Below are 21,231 nucleotides of genomic sequence, written 5' to 3'. Positions count from 1 at the left end.
TGTAGAAATGGGGTCTCACCTTGTTGCCTGGACTGGTCTCGAACTCCTGGGCTCAAGTGATCCTCCTGCCTCGGCCTAAACCCATCTGCTGGGATTATAGGCATGAGCCATGGCGCCTGGCCAAGTTAACCATTTTAGAACTAAATCTGAACTCCCTTTTTCTTCCTTCCAGTTTTCAATTTATACACATTATTCACTGTGGAAGGTATTTGAAAAGACCAAAAACAAGAACAAAGTGAACATCATCTACAAGTTAGGGAGGATCACTCCCCACTTTAGAAAAGGGACACACAGGTCTATGTCCCCAGCAAAGGGAAGAGCAGGGCCTTTCCAGCCACTCTCTACCTCTTCCCGTCTGACTCCCCACGGAGGCAGCAAAGCCATGCATGGGAAGTGAGACAGGGATGCCAAATAGAGCGGGTGCTCAAAACCTCTTCAGGCTGTCTTTTGGAGTGTCCTGCTCTAAGGGGACAACTACCTTCACCTTCCTCTTACCAGGCAAGACTTGCTGTGTTGAGTGACCTGAGGAGGGGGAGGGAAGCATGTTTAATTCAGGAGTCACAAATTTGCAGGTGCAGTGTAGACATGCACATCAGACACATCCCCAATCTAGCTTCAGCTGGTGAAAGGTCCATCTTTTTGACTGTATGTACCTAACCTTCTATGCTGTTACTATGCCCCATTAAGCCCCAATTCTATTAATATAGCCTACAACCCAGTTAGAAGTACTATTAACATTGTTATTTCCTGGTCTTCTTTACAAATCTTTGTAAATATCTTTTGTTAATTTTTTTTAAAATGCTGGAGATTTAAAGTTTAAAAGTGAAAATTTACACTCTACTTTTCACACGATAGGCAGTAATATTCTCTTCTGAAATATTATTTTAACTATTAGACACCACTTTCATATTAAGTTTATTCTAATACTAGTAAAAGTACAAAGAACCTAGTCTTGAAATTACAACATACCCTGAAGCTAACCCCTGCAGACTCCTAAATCACGTTAGACTCACGGAAGCCAGTAATTGTATTACACTGATACCTACTGTACTGTACCTTTTCACCACAAATGACAAATATTTTTGTAATAGCAAAGATTCCACAGTCAGTTATTTTTATGACGAAATTACTTTCCATTGAAGATACAGAGAGAAGGTTGTGTTTCTTCTGAGGCTTCCTTGTGTAAGAGCAAATGCAAAGAGGACATACAGCAGCTCAGGGGACTTCACATCCCACAGAAGAGGGGATTAGGGATTAGCAGAGGCTGGGTGTGGAAGAGGTGACCAAGTGCAAGGATCTAAAAACAAGAAGCAAAGACAGATGTGGGCAGCAGCATGGATGCACAAATGGGCAGAGGCCAGGAGGAACCCATTCAAGCAGCATGGGCTCCCTGGACTCAGGCACAGTCGGGCACTCCTAGGGCTCTGCACCCGTGCCTGAGAGTCTGAGCTGAGGCACTTTTCCTGACACCTTTTGCACTCCTTCCCCTCTCCCTCCCAGGTTCATAACTGGCAGAACCTTCCTTCTGGAGCTCCTCCTTGAAGTGAGAGGATTCTCCTCATCTGGGCATCATCTGACTGTCACCTGACACTGGGGCTGGCACCTTGTCCCTCAGCCTCTTGCCTGCATTGCCACAGTAAAACTGAACAGAGGCTCAGGTGTGACTTTCAAGCTGGCTTGTTGTCCTAATTGCCCCGTCACCCTGGCAAGGACAGAGGTCAAAATTCAGAGACAAACAACCAGAGGCCAGAGGCCACCCAGGACAGGGTGAGAAAGTGCCAAGTGAACCCAGAGCTCCGCTCCTTCTGCCCTGCTGTAAGGTAATGCTGGTTCCTTTATACATCCGGAAATCATACGAAAGAGAATACCAAAAACTCTGAAAGACTGAATGCAGAAGTAAATTAGACTTGAATCTATAGGAAACAAATAGTTTTGTACTGCAAGATACTTCTTTTAACTGGAAGAGGTGGACACTGATCGTGGAAGCCCCCTACTTCCACCTCCACACTCTTAAAACCCTAGGTAAGAAGAGCATTTAAAATAAGGTTACAGGATGAACATAACAGAAAATATGGAGGTTACATTCTGCCCACAGATTTGAGTACAGCAGCGTAATTTGTGATTCTGATTTTTTCCTGAAAATGGGCATTGACTCAGTCGGTAAGCAAAGAGAAAACATAGCTCTATGGCTGATAGTTCCCCTTTTACATCTCCAGATGTTTGAGTCCTGGTCCCTTAAATTGCAACAGCCTGGAAACATGGCCTGTGAGCAGGACCCTTACCAGGAGTAAGCAGAAATTCTGGATAGTGAGGTGGACTGAAGGGCCCTGGACTACCCTCTGCCTGCACAGGTGAACCCCACAAGTCTTGGTCTCTGAGAGGCAGCTTACTATGCCCCACGCAGCACCTTCAACCCATACGCTAAAAGGGTTCAGGTTCCTCTGACGAACTCCTGAACAGACGCCCACCTTTCGTCCCAGGTTCTTCTAATCCATCCTGCACACCAGACCCAGATGCAGCCTCCTAAAATGTCAGTTTCATCATGTTCCTCTTTTGTTCTAAATCCTGCATTTCTTTGTGGTGCCTACAAGATAAGGCACAGACTCCTTAACCTGTCAATCAAGAGTTTTAAAACTAATTAAGCACTGCCTTCCTTATTCTGCTCTCCTTAGTAATCGCACAGGTCTCACCTTAACCAAAAGTGGCCCACACAAGACTCGTTTCTTCTATCTCTGCTTGTGCTCTCACTCCCACCCACAATATATCTCCCTTATTCCTTTATTGCAATTATGTTTGTTCCAAGGACTAGCTGAAACTCCACTTCTCCCAAGATGCCCTCCACAACCGCTACAACGCCCATTCATCTTAATTTCTCCAAAATATACAAAGGTAAAGTTTTATCGTACTTGCACTAGATCTTAATCACATATTGTTTCGTAGGCATTTGTGTTGTTATGACTAAGATTATGGATAACAAATTTTCCTCATAGCTAATTCAGTGAGAGTTGTGCTAATATAGCTGGTAATGTGTTATTTTAAATAAATTAACTTCCAGGATTAAACCTGTGTAACAGCAAATCAAATATCCACTCGGTAAAAAAAAATTGTTCTTATTTGCTATTTTTCAACAAGTATTTTTTGCCTACTATAGGCTGGGGACTGTGTCTGGGAGTGGGGATAGCTACAGTGAAGATGCTACAGTCAGTCTGACAGGAAAAAAGATACCAAACTCATGATTTAATTCCAGTTCTAAAAGTACCCTGATTTAGGGGACAGAGATGAGCAGAGTGAGCTGCCAGGAAGTCCTTGCAAAGTAGGACACAAAAGCTTTGTTAGCACTTTGGGAGGCCAAGGTGGGAGGACTGGTTGAGGCCAGGAGTTTGATCGAGATCAGCCTGGGCAGCATAGCGAGATCCTGTCTCTAAAAAAATTTTTTAGATTAGCCAGGCATGGTGGTATGCTTCTGCAGTCCTAGCTACTTGGGAGGCTGAGGCTGGAGGATCACTTGGCCCAGGAGTTCAAAGCTGTGATTGTGCCACTGCACTCCAGCCTGGGTGACAGAGCAAGACCCAGCCTCTTTTAAAACATAAAAATAAAAAAGGCCTCACAGCATGATGGGACAGTAGATGCAAACATGCCCAGCCAGGCAGAGCCTGTGTACTTGTTAGCTTATTAGCTCACCATCTAGCCTTCGGTTCAAAGCCAGGACCTCAACATTTTTTCTCATACTTCTGCACTTGTTCGCTGCAAAGCTGACCTCATGGCCTGCCCCTATACCCTCATTTCAAACGGACCCTTCACAAATTAGAGCAGCTGAGGAAGAAAAAGCTTCGGTGAAAGCTTTTAAAAATCACAGGTCTCTAGGCAATGGGAATGGCAAGGTTTCAAATGATAGTCCGTTTATTTCCAAATCAATATTCAGGATAATATAATTCTGGTATAAAGAAAAATAAACTAAAATTTTTGACTATTAGCAATTAAAATATTTCTCAAGGCACATTAACTGTGTAATTCAGAAGGCACTTCTATCATATTGCTATGTAACATTTTCAAGCTTTTCATATATTCCCTAGAGATAGAAACAAAAATACAAATTGTAGTGGCCAAAGGGTTATTTTTAAGCAAAATATCAGCAAAGTTGACTGAAACATTAGTTACTGAATATTAGCTAAACACATATTTGTTTCATGGAAAATATCTAAATATGATTCAAAGCTAAAATTCATTCTAAGCAAACATAATTGAGATTCCATATTGGAAGAGGCTCATGAGTGAGTAACACCAAGTCACAATACTCATTCCTTTAACTCAAAGAAAAGATCTGTGTAGCTTTCAATATCCTGCCAAAACTAGCGGGTGAAGGGATTCAAACCCCAAGAATTCCAGGAGGGTGGTCCAGCAGTCAACACCTATCAGAACTATATAAGGCCTAGGTTAAGAATGCCATTTCCTAAGCTCCACGCCAGACTTACTGGAAGGCACCTGGAAATGAGAACCAGAAATCTCCTTGTGTAGCAAAGTCCTTAGTGGTTCTTATGTGCACTGGAGTCTGAGAAAGGAGTCCAGTGGCCCACTATGATGAGGTGACAGCCCTGTGCCCCACTCCCATGATGCAGTTTTCTGCTGTAGCAATGCTTTCTCTCCTCACTGTGCGAATCAAGTCTTGACGATGCCTTTAAATTGTTTCCTTCTGAGCACCATCTGCTCAATCTCAAAGTATCACTCTAGCTACATTCTCAGAGTAGGAGATCATCCCTCAACTAATTGGGCCCAGTGAGCACACTGGCTTCATTCATGTAACACCATTCCTCTCCTACACAGAAACAGAACTGAACAGGCACGTTATATACAGGTGGTAAAGTACTCCCACACGATCCACTCTGACAACCACTGATTCAATGCTGAAAGACTGGAGAGAACAACTCGCACATGACTAATTGGCCTACCTTTGCTGCAACAATGCTAAGGCCCATTCCATTCTGCTTTTTTAGGGTCACAGTGATTATTTCAGGTTCTTTCCTCAGAGGCTGAGCCTAAAGGATGAAAACAAAGGTTTATTTTATGACTGAAATGGAAGTGCTTCTGTATGGTTAGACAACTCATGATCTAGTCAATCACGTTCACTGGAGCAAATGGGGAAAGAAAAAGGATGAGAAGATAAACAGTAAAAAAAATTTCAATTAATATAGATACTCTTCAGGTATTAATCTGGTAAACTAAATCGATATTCTTGACTCAAGTCTTAAAGATGAATTTAGTCATAAATGCTATTTAAATGTGATTTGAAGAACTTAGTTTATAAAACAAAATTAAACCCCCATTACTATCAGGTAGAAAGCCTGATCGTAAGGACAAAATTCAATTTTCACTTTATTACCTTTCAAAATAAATTACCAGTCTTTCTGTGTTTTCAAAGAAGAAATTTAAACTTATTTTACACTATCCACGGGGAGGACTGCAAAAAATGGTTATAACAAAGATGACCTAACATCTTTGTCTCTTGCGAAAACCAGCAGTCATTTTATTTTAAATCGCAGCACCACGGCCGCTGCAGGACTCACGCAGCAGCACCCACAGCGCGCTGCTATTGAGTGAAGCCCGCCTGGCTGGGTAAGGAGCCTAAAACTGACAGACCGTAAGGCAAGACAGCTCCTGACAGACACAAAGAATGAGAAAGCGGAATTACTCATTGAAGTTACGTGTTCTATACATGTCATTCCTATATGCCAAAGAGTAAACAAAATTCAAGAAGAAAATTAACAGTGCATACACACTAAGGAGGAACTTAAGTAATTAAATATATAAGCAGGAAGGTACCTTGCCAAGAGGTGGTAATTATACATATGGCTTTTTAATTTAGAAGGATAATAACTAAAGCTTGTAAGAGACTATTTTAAGGAAAATAAAATTAGTTGATCTTAGAATTATTATTTTTTTTAAATCAAAACCTGAAATCTCCTGAGGAATCTTAGAATAAACTAAAAAGACGAGGAATGAGTGAATCTACCTAGAAGGTACTTGTTTTTCCACAAAATTGGGTAAACAGAAGTTGCTGCTGTTATTTGGGACTTAACAAACAGCAGTTAGTAAAGTCAATAAAAAGTATTAGGGGCCGGGCGAGGTGGCTCATGCCTGTAATCCCAGCACTTTGGGAGGCTGAGGTGGGCGAATCATTTGAGGTCAGGAGTTCGAGACCAGGCTGGCCAACATGGTGAATCCCCGTCTCTACTAAAAATTCAAAAAAATTAGCCAAGTGTGGTGGCGGGCACCTGTAATCCCAGCTACTGGGAGGCTGAGGCAGGAGAATTGCTTGAACCCAGAAGGCAGAGGTTGCAATGAGCCAAATCGCGCCACTGCATTTCAGCCTGGGCGACTGAGCGAGACTCTGTCTCAAAAAAAAAAAAGTATTAGGGGTATGTTCACTTTGTCAGTAGTTCAATGTGATCATCTATTTGGTACAAAAGAACGATCATCAATTAATTCAATTTCTGGAGATGGCCATGATATAATGCTCAAACCTAAGGTATGCCAGGAAGCCAAATTAATTACTTTGAATATACAAAAATTCCTGTTTGGGTTTAAAACTGTCTATATGAAGCAAAGTAGAATTGTTCTTAACATGTATGAAGCTGGGAAATTTTGGGATTTACCACTCTTTCAAAAAGATATAAAATATTACTAAATGGCTTGATATATATTTAAGACAAGGCAGAACTGACTATAAAAGAATGAAATATTTCTGCCAAAGAATTTTAAGAAAATATTTTAAGGTTATCACATTAATATGTTTTAAAATATGTATTAAGACTGGTATAACCATGGGTATAAGTGTTCTTTATTTTAAAAAGCACCACTGCTTACAGACAAAACTGTAATAGACATGGCTTGGGAGGAAAAAATACATATATATGAATTATGGCTTGAAAATTTCTGAATATCAGTATTTAATGGTGATTTTAAAACTCTGCTATCACACCAATCTTCAGTGTAAGAAAGAAACAAATCTGCATCACATCTTCAAGTCCTAAGGATCCATTTCACTTCATGGTACCCTCAAAATACTTGCCAGCTCTGTGTTCTCACGCAGAAGGTGACTTTCATAATCTGCACCTTCAAAATATATTGTCCAAGTACCTGGTGAACGTGTGTGAGGAATTAACCTGCAAAATCCTAAGGAGGAAACAAGAAAATTATAAGTGAAAAAGCACATCTTGTCAAGATAAGGGAAGCAAGATTAATTACCAATTGCTTAATATCCAATACACGGTATTGATTTTTCTTACTCTACACCTTTAATCCCCTCTGCAAACTGAATTACCAGACATTTAAAATTATCCATTTGTTTTGGTCCAAGAGCATTTCAGCACCAAGCAGTAAAGTAAAATTGGCCTCCCACTCCTCTGTGTTCCAAAAGAACTTTTTTCTTACTCCTATAAGAAATTACCAAATAGCCTTGTCATTACTTCCTTGCAGAACTGTTTACTCCACTACACTAAGAGATCCTTAATAACATTCAGAATACCTACTTAGCAAAGGGAAAGAAAAGAGGGAAGGAGCCAGAAAACAATACGAGCATGGGGTGTCTGCCAGCACGTCAGACTCTCGGTTCAACTACTTACATTCAAATTATTGGGTAACTTGTATAACAACTCTAGGAGTCTTCCTCATTACTCTGTCCAAATTTACTTTTAAGTTCATACTAATTTAAATTTCTTACAAATAAAGTTCAGAATCATTTTATAATGTTTTCAAGAATATCTCTGATATTTTCATCAGGGACAAATGACATGCTTTGTAAAAGTAAGCCTTTCAATTCAAACTAGCTCATTCCTCATTTAGTCAAATCCTATTTTGTTTCTCAGCAATGTTTTTGACCAACTCCTATCTATCACACGGGCCCTGAACAATCCTCGGTCCATTTTCTCTACTGCCATCTTCTTCCCACTATCAGCACCTAACATTCATCAAGAGCGTCCTGTGTGACAGACTGCGCAGCTTTTCACCACAGTCTCAAGGGGTCTAATGGCTTGGACTGGTGAGGAGTTTTCCCTGGCAGTAGCTGACAGTCTCACCCATTCCAGTGGTTCAACAAGGAGAAATCTGTGGACAATCAGGTTATTTACGGTAGGCAAAAAAGGAGATGTCAAAAAAACATATTCAGTTAAAGTAAGTATACAAAGTAATTTTACTTAGGATTTTTTTTTATTTTTTAAATCACTATTTCAATTCAGATTCATGAAAATATAACCTACAACTTGCTTCTCTTTCTTATGTTTCAGGGAATCACTAATTTATCATGATTTTGAAATCTGAACAATTATAAATTATTTTCTTATTTTTTTCAAGGGCCGCATTTCCATAACAAGCTCTGGACCATACTACAAATAGAGGTTTGGCTTTATTAGCTTACGGAATGCATCTCAGACCAGGAATGAGTCCAGGCTGGTCGTACAGTCTTTTCTCACAGAACTGTATTGTATGAAGGAAACAAAGGAATATATATTGACAGCACAAAGTAATTCTTTAATCAGCTTGTAAAGAACTGAGTGTGAAGCATTAAAAACACTGATGTCATGAAAGAAAACACTCGATTCTTTGTAAGTCTTCTAAAGGCATCTGTGTACTAAGCTACGTGTACAATGACCATCTAACACATATGAAGTAATGTGGTGATGCCTAGGCCACGGAAATATCACGTATGTCCTAAAATTAATCATTTAAGAGAGCTTATGGGGAAGTCACAAAGAATACTCCATCATCAAGTCAAGAGCTCACTGTTTCCAACTTGGTGAGGATCCGCCCTATGGCACATGTGACAAAACTGGCAGTTGCTTCTAACCTATAAACTATACGCATTTGCAAAATGCTAGTAGTCACCTTACATGCTTATTTGCAAGGTATTAATTATAAAAACAACTAGTTACTGAGCACTGAACATACAGCAGGCCCATGTGAGGTGCTGAGGATCAGAGAAAGTGCAGCTGGCCAAGCCCAGGCTCTCAGGGACCACCCTCACTAAGCGTGGAGGACAGACAGCAACACGCGTTTCAAACACAATGTGACCAGTGCAAAAATAGAAGCAAATAACTAAGAATCACTCCTGGGGGAGACATGTTAAGTGTTAGGAAGACACTGAGGTTTTCCAGATAAAAGGACGCCTGATTAGAATTAAGAAAATAAGTGTGTAAGTTCAACAGCAGGAGTAGAGTACCGACAACGGTAACAGCACAGATATTAATAATATACAGTTCAATATGAATGACATCTATAGTGTGCGTATTTCAAGGTGAAGAAGTAAGGCTGGAAGATGATGTCATGCTCAACAGTTTAAATTAATCCCACACATGACAGACGAAGAGTTCCTGGCAGGAGGGCGCCATCCGCAAACCATGGTTTTAAGATACCATGGCAATATGAACAATAGAACAGAATGAAAAAGTGGAGTGAGGAGACTGTCCGAGGACTAACGCTGTAGGTAACCCGTGTGTGGGGAAGAAGCCTGTAGGAAGGAAAGCTAGCTGTGCTTTCTGACTTGCTGAGATGCAGCACACTGGGAAGGATACTTCTCAGCAGTCCCGTGGTGGCCGAGTGCCTGCCGCTTGGAAGCTGTGCTGCTGCCTCTGGGTCCACCAGTGTGTAGCATGAGGCTTTTTCCAGGGAATGGCAGAGCACGGAACTAATGCTCTGGGGCTAGTTCAGGCCCACTCCATTTCTCAGACCTGCACTGAAACCCAGCCCTCCTCCTTCCCCAAACTCGTCACAGGTGCACCTCTACCAAGACTGAAGGCTCTCCCTGCCTACTCCTGCTCCTACCCCTCTTCCTTCACACACACTTTCCTAAAAGACCTCACCCCAGCCTCATCTCACCTTGGCCTCTCTCTGTGTCTCTGAGGATGGCACTGAGCCTTGAGCACCTTTTGGAAAGGCTCAGAGGTAACTGTTTTGCAAACACGTTTCATTAAAGAAGCAGCCTTTGTAAAATGATTTTTTTTAACTATCAGAAACTTTGAAGATATCTTGAAAGGTATAAAAACGTATTTATTGTGGGGAGTGAAACATTCACTGAAATTAAAAATCACACTCACCAGATTTATATACCTACGGGCATAAAACCTCTATCGTTATTACTTTTATGTGTTTAAACAAACCCCTACACTTTGAGTCTAACTTTCTACTCATCTGAGCTGTTTTCCACTTTATGAAAAAGTGGCAGACTGGGATTAAAATTTGGTCTAATACAAAACCTCATACATCAGAAATAACTGTGGTGTTTTTGATCAGTACAGATCACAAGAACATGTAGTAAAAGTGACATAATAAAATCCAGGAAATCAGTTGTATTCGAACCTTTCAGGGCTATAAGCCCTTCACACAGAAAAGCACACAACATGCTGGAGTTTGGGTCTCGCCAGCACACAGGCGCAAGCCAGCCTGGCACTGGTGGCCACAGCAGCAGCAGCACTCACACCCACTCGCTCTGTGCTAGAGTTCTGCATGCTCCACAGGAACCCATTCAGTCCTCCCAAGAATCTCTTAGCTGGGTACTATCAACATGCCCATTTCACTGAAAAGAAACTGAGGTGTCAAAGTCACCTGCCAATGGCAGCACAGCCTGTAGGTGACAGAGGTGGGTTTAGAATGCAGGCAGTCTGCTTCCAAAGCTTGTGTTGCTCTTAACTGCTATGCTGGTATCAACAAAGTTTACAATTTAGTGCTAAAGGAATGAATCAACCTACTACGCTCATAAAATACCAAGAAGGGAGAACAATAAAAGGTCCCTTGTTATCAGCCCAGGCAGAAAATGTAACCATGACATCAAGTGGGCAGAGCAGATGCTCACTACAGGGTCACAAAACATGCCCAAGGGCTCTGTGTCTCGACACTTCTGACCTTACATCACCATGAAATATTTCTCCAAGTCAGTGGAACACGGACTTCTCCAGACAGCACGAGGGTGCACTCCCACACAAGTGGACTACCCTATGAGATGGACGATGAATAAAATGCTCGCTTCAACCTGGGGCGTAGCTCAGACTCAGGCATGTAGACTAATTTACCTCTCTGGCACAGAGGGTCTAAAAATTCTTGTAAACCATTTGGAATGTTTCTGACAACATCACAAGAATAACCATCTTCTGGCAAAAGAAACGGCAGCTGCAGATCAGGATCCTCCTCCAACTGCACTTCCCTTCCATCGCTGCGGGCCAGCTCATCGGCAGTGTTTTCAGCCACAGCCACTACATTTTCTATAAGATCCTGTTTGGAAAACAAATGCAAAATTAAAAAGAGATGCTCACTGCCTGGTGCATGTGACCAACAACTATTCAAAGGCTGTCTGCTCACTGCAGCACAGCTTGTCTCACCGACACACACACAGACAGACGCAGGGTTACGGAGGGAGCACAGGTCCCAGGAGTACACCCATCACCAGTTTTCTAAAGCCAGCAACTCTGGGCCGCACACATTTTATAGATGAGCCAAGATTTTAATTACTAATTTTAAGTAACGTGTAGCTTTAAATAAAAAGAAATTGTTCAATCACAAGAAGTTTCTTTTCTAAACTAATCATTTTTTTCCTCGCACAATTCTTTAATTTTCAGCTGTTAATAACTATATTTGTATAGCATGTTTAATGATATAGGGAAAAGCCCACACAATGTAAAATATAAAAGACCGGAATAAAATATCTACACAGTATTTTTGCCAGTTTGGAAATATAGCAATATATGGAGGTTATTTCTGAATTATGGGTTTATGGGTGATTTTTATTTAGAAACGTTTTATTGATGTATTACCCACATATAGGAAAGTTCATGAATCCTAACTGTACAGATCAATAAAATGAACACACCAGCTCAACCACCAGGTTCACTTCTGTTCAAGAAAAGAGAACATCGCCACCTGAGTAGCCACCCCATTCCCTATCACTGTCCCCTCCTTCTCCTTCGAAAAGAATGACATGGTTTTCAGGCTTCTATCACCAGAGTGTGATTTTGACTGTTCCTAAAGTGTACACAGATAGAAGCGTATTCTATGCACTTTGCACAGGGCTGCCTTTTTTCACATTATGTCATAATGTTCATCCCAGTTGTTGTAACTGTAATTCATTCTTTCTCACATATTTCTTTATATGACTATGACACGATTTATGTATATGCTGTGCTTTTGATTTGGTGATTTCCAGTTTCTGGCTGTTTTGTGCATGTCTTGTTAGCATAAACTCAATGCTGGTGAATCCATCCATCCACATACATAATTCTCATGACTCATATTTAAGTCTACAGTATTTCTCTTTATAAACAGCTAACAGTGGTAGATACTATTTCTCACCCTCTGTTCCTCCTACTGAGAGGCAGGCATGCCAAAACTCCTGGCTCCATTCCGGATGAGAAGGCACAAGCCTCTCATTTCAGCTAGGCTGTAAGAGGGTGATCTGTGACAGAGGCACCCACCCTCTACACTCAGTTGTGGCTACGCACACTGGAACCCAACAGTCCTGGGCAGCCTCCTAACCTCCTCTCCTCTAGTCCTTCTGATGACTTCCCAAGAACCTAATTTCCTGAATAAAATCCCTTTCTACTTAGGAGTACAGTTTCTGTTTTTTCATTGAACTCTTAGACAGCAACACGAAAATGACCTTGTAAGATGAGAATAAATAAGTTAACGTATTAAATAAGATTTCCTTTTGTTTTTTCATCCAAATGTCCCCGTGCAAACATGTCCCGCACTGTGTGGTAATGTGGCAACATCCACTCACCGTTGGGATAAAAGGCTCATCAGGTGCACAGTGATAGTTCTGTAATAAGGCTTGAAGTTGTAGTGAATTTAACTTAAAGCAGGTGCTGTTTATATTTGGAATGTCATCAGGTGCATACTTATCCATGGTAAGCAAAGTCGTTGCCTATGTAAAAGAATAAAGGACATAAAATATCACACTTGTAAAGTTATTTCAAAAATATTATCCTTTATGTAATATTTATAAAAATATAACTTGCTAATTTAACTTTGAAATGCAGAATGATTTCAGGAAACAGACTTCCATTTACAGTAACTATATACATTAAATAGAACTAAAAGCATTATCTTGTAAAGGGCATCTTTTTAGATGCCCTCTTAATTTTATGACGTGCATGTATAATTAGATTTATGTTCGTAAAGCATTTTAAAAACTCTCTTCAAAAGCTAAACATTTACTTGACCATTCAGATGACCAATTACTGGTGTTTGAATAGTTTCATCGTCCCGACTTTTCATAACCAGCTGTCTAGCCTCTATACTAAATCTCTTTTAAAAAAAGGTTAAAAAAATGGAGAAAAAAATTATACGTAATACTAAAAAAAGTCCTAGGTTTTTAAGCTGTAGATGACTCATTTCGTTAATTGCAAAACACCACATCCTAGTTTTTCATATCTAAAAAATTTCCTCAGAGCTGGTTAAGCCACTGGGATATTATTTGGCTTTGTATTCTTGAGGGTTAATTATCATCCATTTTAAAACTGGCACTCATCTTTCATTGTAAAGTGTTCTGAAATACATCTTACTGATCTCAATATACAGAACCCTTTAAGGATATTTACAGTCCACTGGTTACCACTTATGAGTTAAACTGTGTCCCCTAAAAATTTGCAGGGCTAACCCTCAGTACCTCAAGAGTGTTATCTTTTTTCGAGACAGCATCTTTCCAGGGAATCATCAAGTTAAAACAAGATCAGCTGGTCCAATGTCAGCTGTCCTTATAGAAAGCAGTCTTTCAGACACAGACAGGCAAACGAGGAAAATGCCATACGAAGACAAAGGCAGGGACTGGGATGATGCATCTACAGGCCAAAGAATGCCAACTGCATGCAAACCACCAGAAGCTAGGGGGAAGGCCTGAAACAGATCCTTTCCTCAGAGCCCCCAGAAGGAATCAACCCTGCTGACATCTTGATTTCAACTTCTGGCCTCCAGGGCTGTGGAGCAACTGTTAAGCCACTCAGTTTTTGACACAGGTTCAGTATTCCTTAACTGAAATGCTTGGGACCAGAAGTGTTTCAGATTTTGGAGTTTTTCCAATTTTGGAAGATTGACATATATGAGATATCTTTGGGGATGGGACCCAAGTCTAAATATGAAATTTGTTTCATATACACCTTATACACACAGACTGAAGGTAATTTCATACAATATTTGAAATAACTTTGTGCATGAAACAAAGTTTGTGTACATTAAATTATCAGAAAACAAACCATGTAAACAATCTGCAGTTGCTTGGTGTCACCACCATTTCTAACTCTGAATTTTTATGTATCTATAAGCAATCATTTTCTTAGATTTATTCAGGCTTAAGTACTTAACAGTAACAATTATGGCATACAATTAATACAGTGAAAAAATAATCTGTACTTTGTAACCGCAGCCCAAGTACTCACATAGCACTACTTCATTATTTGTACATATGAAAAACCCCAAAAAGAGGGTATTGAGGTTTTGCTGCATTGAAGCTCTTGCTCATCATAAAGATCAGATGCCTTTACCATAAAGCACATGAACTGGGGAGTGGCACCAGCACTCACCTGCACGATCCTGCTCAGATGACAGTCCGCAGCCAGTTCCAGCCCCTGCTTCTCAGCCCAGGCTTCAATATGGCCCAACTGCTGACGGATAATTGCACCCCAGTAATGAGAGCACAGCCCCGAATCTGGGTCGGTCACCAATCTATTGAACAGCCACATATTGATGAAGTGGAAGAGCTGAGAGAAGAGCTGGATGGTCAGGGCGGCATTGACTCTGCAGCGTCGTAGCAAGGACATGGCTCCTGTGAGCGTGTGCAGCACATCATCTGCCCAGACAGGATGAGAGGAAAAGAGGAGCAAAATGTCATCCAGGAAGAAGCCTTTGAATGTGCAGCAGATTTAGATAATGGTACCTATGGTAGTAAGTGCTGTTTAATTACTTTAAAAATATCAACTTCATTCCAAGAGGAAACAGTGACATGATGTTAAACTACATATAGTTATTAACTAACTACACTAAACATCATTAGTTTGGTCTTAAGAGACTTTTTAAAGAGTATGGCCAGCGTGACACACCAAAATGAGAACTATCTGTAAACAAAACAAATAGTTGTTAAAACGTATTAAAGATTGCCAAACCCAAAGGACATCCCATTTATTTTAAAAACACCTCCACTTACCTACGCTAAGCATTAAAATGATGCTAAACGTGAAGGAAGCAGGATAGAGGGAGAGAGTCAGAAAACATCCTAACCTATTTTTGGTCTTTGCAGACTGTTCTCTTCAGGGTCATCTAGAAAGGCTGGCATGTAATTATTAAGTTCTGATTGAAGACAGTGAACCAAGTATCTGAAAATACATAGACAATTTAAGTAATCTTAGCATGACAGACAGCTATTGTCAGACATGTTATCACATGGGAAACAATCTGGACTCTTAAAAAATATTTTCCATGAAAAAAAAATGTGGAATCTTGAAACATAGCTCACTGAATTCAGTATAACTATATTAAGTATATAACTATAGGTAGTTAATACATTTTGCAAAAACGTATGCTTCTTGATATTCACCTTCAATCAAGGTAAATATAAATCTTAAAATTAGTTTGGAAAACTGAATAAGAAAACAAATGACTTAATTACTTAGAGTAGTGCCACCTTCAAAAATGTGTTCCTTACTTAAATGCCATTTGAACTAAATGTGCTAAAACATCTTGAGCATCCAATGTGATCCGACTAAGGTCTCGGTCTTGCTTAATGAAGTTGAGAAGTTCAGATGCATTTGCCATCCAGAAGGCAAGTGCCCCTGCAATATTCTTCTGTTTCTGTAGACAGAACACATTTCCATAAGCAACAGAGAATAAACAAAAGTAATAAAAATATAAAGGAATGCTCTTGAAAAGCTGCTGAAGATAGACCAGTACCTTCCCATTTCACCAAGGTATTTACCACAGATACCAGATATTTGCAAAATAATTTGGATGCATACATAGCAATGGGAAGTAAATAACCACTGCAACTATGTCTTAGGATTCATGCACATAGACATATGGATTCAGTTAGCTACAATTTATAGATGGAATCAGCAGAGAAATGGAGATATCAAATAATATAACACCAAATTGTAGACCGTGCATTATCTGGTAATCTGTGCAGTATACATACATGTATCCATGGTTACCCACAGCCACCCTGATACTTGTAGTCACTGGCTTGGACACCATGCAACTCAGTATCAAGTACTGATCTATCACATCCTCTCCCGACCACATGTGCAGGCCAGGCAACCTCAGATGAGATCCAAAGAATAGGAACCAAGGATAAATAATAAAGAGAAGAAACAGAACTTTTGTCATTTCATATCCACACTGAAGTGCATTAAGCAGAAATTATGAAATGCCGATAAAGGTTGCACAGTCAAAAAGGGTTTTAGTACTGCATGTCTCAGTTGCTGAATGAGTGTTACGAGCTGTTCAGTCCAGCTGTTGTATTACTGTATTTGACATGGGAGCAGCATGAGAAACTTGGCTAAGCAACACAGCTAGGATCAGCTCCCAGCAGATGTCCTACCTGGTCAACCTGGTCTACTTCCTGGAGAAAAACAGACGAGGGGAAATCAAGCAGAACGAGAGAAAGAAACTTGTAAACAATCATGATAGTTTAAAAAAATCAAAACACTAATATGAAGGTACGACATGAAGGTACGACATTTAGTTATGTTATTCCCAAAATCACATTTTCATTTATGGTTCTGAAGCACCTTTAGAAGTATACAACCTAAAGGATTAGTTTTATGTTCTTACCACTGGCACAATAACTAACTGTATTTTTAGAGTTTATCAATAAATATGATGTTACAATAAACACACACGAACACACTGATCTCTTTAAAAGATTTACAATGGAAGGACTTGTGAACGAACATCTTTCAGTGATATGGTGTGCTTACTACTTACTTAAAAGGTACCTAATAAGGTGAAAGTCCATTCCCCTAGATTAATTAATAGGAATGGAAGAGACAGGAAAGACCAAGAAACAATCAAAATAAAAGCTGAGAAGATTAGAATTTAAAAGTGTATAAATAACTTATACCTATACTAAAGGGAGTAAATTCTTTGTTTTTTGAAAATAGAATTTAAATTATTCACTACCACAGTTCTTTTCCACTACTTTAAGATTCCCCCCACTGGATACTAAACCTAAATCTGAAGTTTAAAAGACTTGTTTGATAATGGTGATTTCACTGACTAGTTCACATCAATAAGGAAAAGGCTATCAAGGGTAGTTTTATGATAGGTGTCTCACAATTTGAAACAGGCTTAGTAAGTCCAAACATGATAGAAGACAGACAATGGCTTTGAATGACAACTGAAAAGGAAATCCACGTTTGTTTATAAAATAATGATATGAAAGTAACAAAACAGTATCCCAATAAAATGACTTTCTTTTTTACCTATTTCCTAACTTGGGTAAAAGAAGCATAACCCTATCAAACTCATGCTAATCACTCAAATATAAAAGAAACATTTCTTGAAAAATTCTGGCCTTTGAAAACAATTCTGAAGGAACTAAAAGATCTTAGTTTCCCTCAAATGATCCTGCCAGGAGAAAAGCAACCAATCTATCTATGTTATTAACATTATATAATTAGAGTTTTATTAAGTTAAATAACAGCATTGACAAGTGATTCAGAAAAACTGAAAAAATCTGTACATTTACTTTTAAGAACTTTAAAGATTAAGTCTTCAAATCATCTGTAGATGAAAAACTGCTGTGAAAATTTTATCAACTGTAGATCGGGACAGAAAGTACGTAAAGGAGTCAAACCATTCTACCAACAAAATACCTTTATCTTCTGAAATTTTGATAACAGGTTTATGACGGAATTTCATTTTAAGTGAGAAGTATGTTACAATGTCCCTTACACCTATACATGCGCTATCAAAAAGCCCAATTACTACCAACGTCTAGGCTCATTACACAGGAGCAAGTGACTTTTGATAACCATTTTTAAAAAGTCTAAGAAGGCGTTACCAGGGAACAGGGAAAAGAAAAACCCCAAGAACTCCTTAAGGGGTATCACTCTGAGGTGACGGAGATGTTTTGGAACCGACAGAGGTGGTGGCTGCACAACACTGTGCATGCACCAAATGCGACTGAATTGTTCACCTCAAAATGGTTAATATTATATGAATTTCATCTCAACAAATTATTTACAGAAAAAATTCTACAAAAGCCCACAACAGTCTCAGCACTTTCTCACAACTATTACTACAAGTTAACTTCACTTATGCTGAAGTTTTACAGGGAAAACAAAATAGAAAAAAGCTTGCATTTCCTTTCAACTCTTTAAAGTTATACATTTTCCTATAATATTTACATAACTTCTATTTTAGAAAAAAATCTTTAGAGTCAAACATGTAACCAAATGAGAAGCCTTAAAGAAGCTGAACTCACTGGCTTAGCAATTACAACCACAATCACTGGAGGAGCATGGCTGGCCGGCTGGAACGTACCTGGATGACGCCCTCCATCATGCTCACCATCTTGTTGACGACTGCAATGACTTTATGTGTGCGCTCTGTAGGGCTGATGTCAGGTCTGTACTGGTTGGACAATACATACCGGCATGCCATATATAATACATATGTAGGGGACAACTTAAAGTGGACTGTAGAGCTATTAGTATAATTTATAATGGCAGACAAAAATGAATCTTCAGCTGTGGAAAGATTTCAAAAAGAAAAAAGGAAAAAAGAATAAAAACGAATGTGAAAATCAGATGGAGTAAAATGGATCAAGAAATAATTCACTGACAATGAAATCTGAAATTACTCACAACTTTCCCTGAATTCAATGCTTGCAGGTAGTATCAGTTCAGGCCCAGAAGCATCCTGTGTTCTAAAAGAAGAAAGCTGACATCACTTAAAATAAGGTCACATGGCTAACAATATTACTGACAACCTGTGTAGATTTCTGCAACTACTTTTTAAATCTATATACTAATCTTTCCAATGTAAAATAATAAAATATCCCTTGTTTTCAGATGTAGCCTAATCAAATAATGCATTGGGAGTGATCTTATCATGACTCCTCTAAGAAGGTTAGTTCCTTGAAGTATATGCCGCCGCCATGAGAGCAGATCTGACGTGATTCTGGATTATTAATGAACACTTCACGTCTAGTACAGGGATCGGTCTGTCTTGCATCTGCTACAGCTATGGCTCAGGTAACACTGAAAAGAAAGTACTAAGTGACACAAAGAAAAACTAACCATGCCAAGCTTGAAAGTTCTTATACTTAAAAGGAAAAGCTTCCTAAGACCTGGACTTTGTCTTTCTCTGCTGACACAGGGTTAGACAAGCTGACCACGGCAAGTCTCCTTCGGCCATTACTATCATCATTTTCCAATGCTTACAGTGATGCATGCCTTATAAAGAGATGTTCTACTCACTCACATTTCTTCTTATGGTCACATAAATTCCAGGTCCCTTCCACCATTTAGCCTGACACTACACAAATAAGGAACTGTCAAAAATTATAAATACAAAGAAACTATAATTCGGAACATTTATAAAAACTAGCATTGTGCTGATGTTTATCTATTTCCAGGTATTCAGATCAAATTAATTCAAAAGTTAGGTTCATTTCTATCTCTATAAAAACATTCTTCAAACAGTGTGTCATCACCCACTGGCAGGGCAGAAGGCTGTTTTGTGAAACTACTCTTTCAGTTGAATATACATTTGTATGTGTGTTCACCAGAGCACAATGTAAGATATAATCTTGTGTTATAACCACAGTTCAAAAGCATTTTGAAAGCCATTGCTAGGCACAGACTCTTTAAAATGTGTAAGATAATAAATTACAAATCCAGTTTAGATTTCCTCATCTTTGTAGATTTATGCTTTTCTCAATGAATAATGCTCAGCTTATTCTTTCACTTAGCCATGTGATTAGAACTTCAAGCCATTTACTTATTACTCTAAGTTTGCTACCCACTGTATTTTATATACAATATTTACCAAAAACCAACAAAACACATAGTCAAGTGATTAGCTTCCTTAACATTTCAATGTCTTTATCATTTTAGTTCAACTTTAACAGAGATAACCAGGAAGAATTCTCAAAAATGTCTCTGAAAAAATGAGAAAATTTAAATTGACAGTAAGAGCCAGGGAACATGTGTTTTGCCTTCTGCAAACTTAATGAAAAATGAAATTGTGGGGATATTAATGACTTAAACTGTGATGAATATCTCTACTGAGTTAAATATTGACTTAAACTGAGACTAATATTTACTCAAATAAATCTTATTTGGTGAAATGGAAAGTCAACACAGTTATCTTGATATTGGAATGAGAAATACTCATTAGTGACTTCAACAACAGTCATTTCAGCAGCAATGTGTCTGTTAATCTTAGACAACTGGTAATGTACGGCCAGAATTAAGTATTTGGAATTGCTGGTCCACTCATTAAATAAGTTAATATAGATAATAAAAAACTTTCCTTCAAAAATAAAAAGGAATAACTTATGATGATTACAGATTTATAATAGTTTACAGACTGGCTAACTAATTTTTTTTTCAACAGCAAACCATTCTCTTCCCTCCATCCTCACCTTCTCCATGCACCAAAAAATGAATAAAGAGAAATGAATATATTTATACAAAATAATAAAAATTTAACCAAATATTTTACTAATAATAAATATAACCCAAATCTTCTTTTTATCAAATTGTATGTTTCAGAGTTGATTATTTAGTTTATGATCTAATGATTTAACTCAACAATTAAGGAAAAGAAAAATGCCTCTATAAACAATGTAATTTAAATGATCAATTATTTTAACACATCTCCCTTACATTCCCATATTTACAGACATCTAAAATTGTAGCTAGGCAGTTATATATCTCATAAAGTGAACCTGAGTAAACTTTACCAATTATATTTTAACAAATCTGGTAAAAAAATGTTTACATTGTCACTGATAAAAGAAAAAAAAATTTAGTGACAATTAAAAGTCATCCCCTCCATTCAAAAGGGTTTTTTCCTTCACTAATATTAGCATTTTAAACACGTTTAAATTTTTCATTACTGCATCAGTTAAATTAAGTAGTGCTTATTACAACACTGCCCATGTGAAAAACAAAGAATGGAGCAGAAAGGCTCATCTGTTCTCATCATTGTAGTAATAGCAACAAAACAACATAGTTTATAATTAAAATAAAGCCT

The 21,231-nt window shown here is 38.7% G+C and overlaps 1 protein-coding gene across 29 annotated transcripts in view; it reads right to left on the bottom strand.

Annotated features, from left to right (window-relative positions):
* Nucleotides 1-21,231, bottom strand: part of AFDN (afadin, adherens junction formation factor) — a 144,296-nt gene that overhangs the window by 40,401 nt on the left and 82,664 nt on the right. For 15 of the 29 annotated variants that reach the window (XM_031011930.3, XM_055392051.2, XM_055392034.2 and 12 more), the window contains 10 exons: nucleotides 18,834-18,895; nucleotides 18,511-18,716; nucleotides 16,565-16,585; nucleotides 15,674-15,819; nucleotides 15,250-15,344; nucleotides 14,556-14,821; nucleotides 12,758-12,901; nucleotides 11,058-11,256; nucleotides 7,067-7,170; nucleotides 4,947-5,033 (listed from right to left, as the gene is read on the bottom strand). In XM_031011930.3, coding sequence (XP_030867790.2) covers nucleotides 4,947-5,033; nucleotides 7,067-7,170; nucleotides 11,058-11,256; nucleotides 12,758-12,901; nucleotides 14,556-14,821; nucleotides 15,250-15,344; nucleotides 15,674-15,819; nucleotides 16,565-16,585; nucleotides 18,511-18,716; nucleotides 18,834-18,895 — 1,330 coding nt within the window. The remainder of the gene's footprint in view (nucleotides 1-4,946; nucleotides 5,034-7,066; nucleotides 7,171-11,057; nucleotides 11,257-12,757; nucleotides 12,902-14,555; nucleotides 14,822-15,249; nucleotides 15,345-15,673; nucleotides 15,820-16,564; nucleotides 16,586-18,510; nucleotides 18,717-18,833; nucleotides 18,896-21,231) is intronic. The other 14 variants (XM_031011932.3, XM_031011934.3, XM_055392043.2 and 11 more) reach the window with 1 other exon arrangement.

The sequence above is a fragment of the Gorilla gorilla genome, chromosome 5 (assembly GCF_029281585.2).
Source record: "Gorilla gorilla gorilla isolate KB3781 chromosome 5, NHGRI_mGorGor1-v2.1_pri, whole genome shotgun sequence".
Lineage (NCBI taxonomy): Eukaryota > Metazoa > Chordata > Mammalia > Primates > Hominidae > Gorilla > Gorilla gorilla.
Note: the sequence above shows the minus strand (reverse complement) of the source record. Positions and strands in the feature narration are given on the sequence as shown.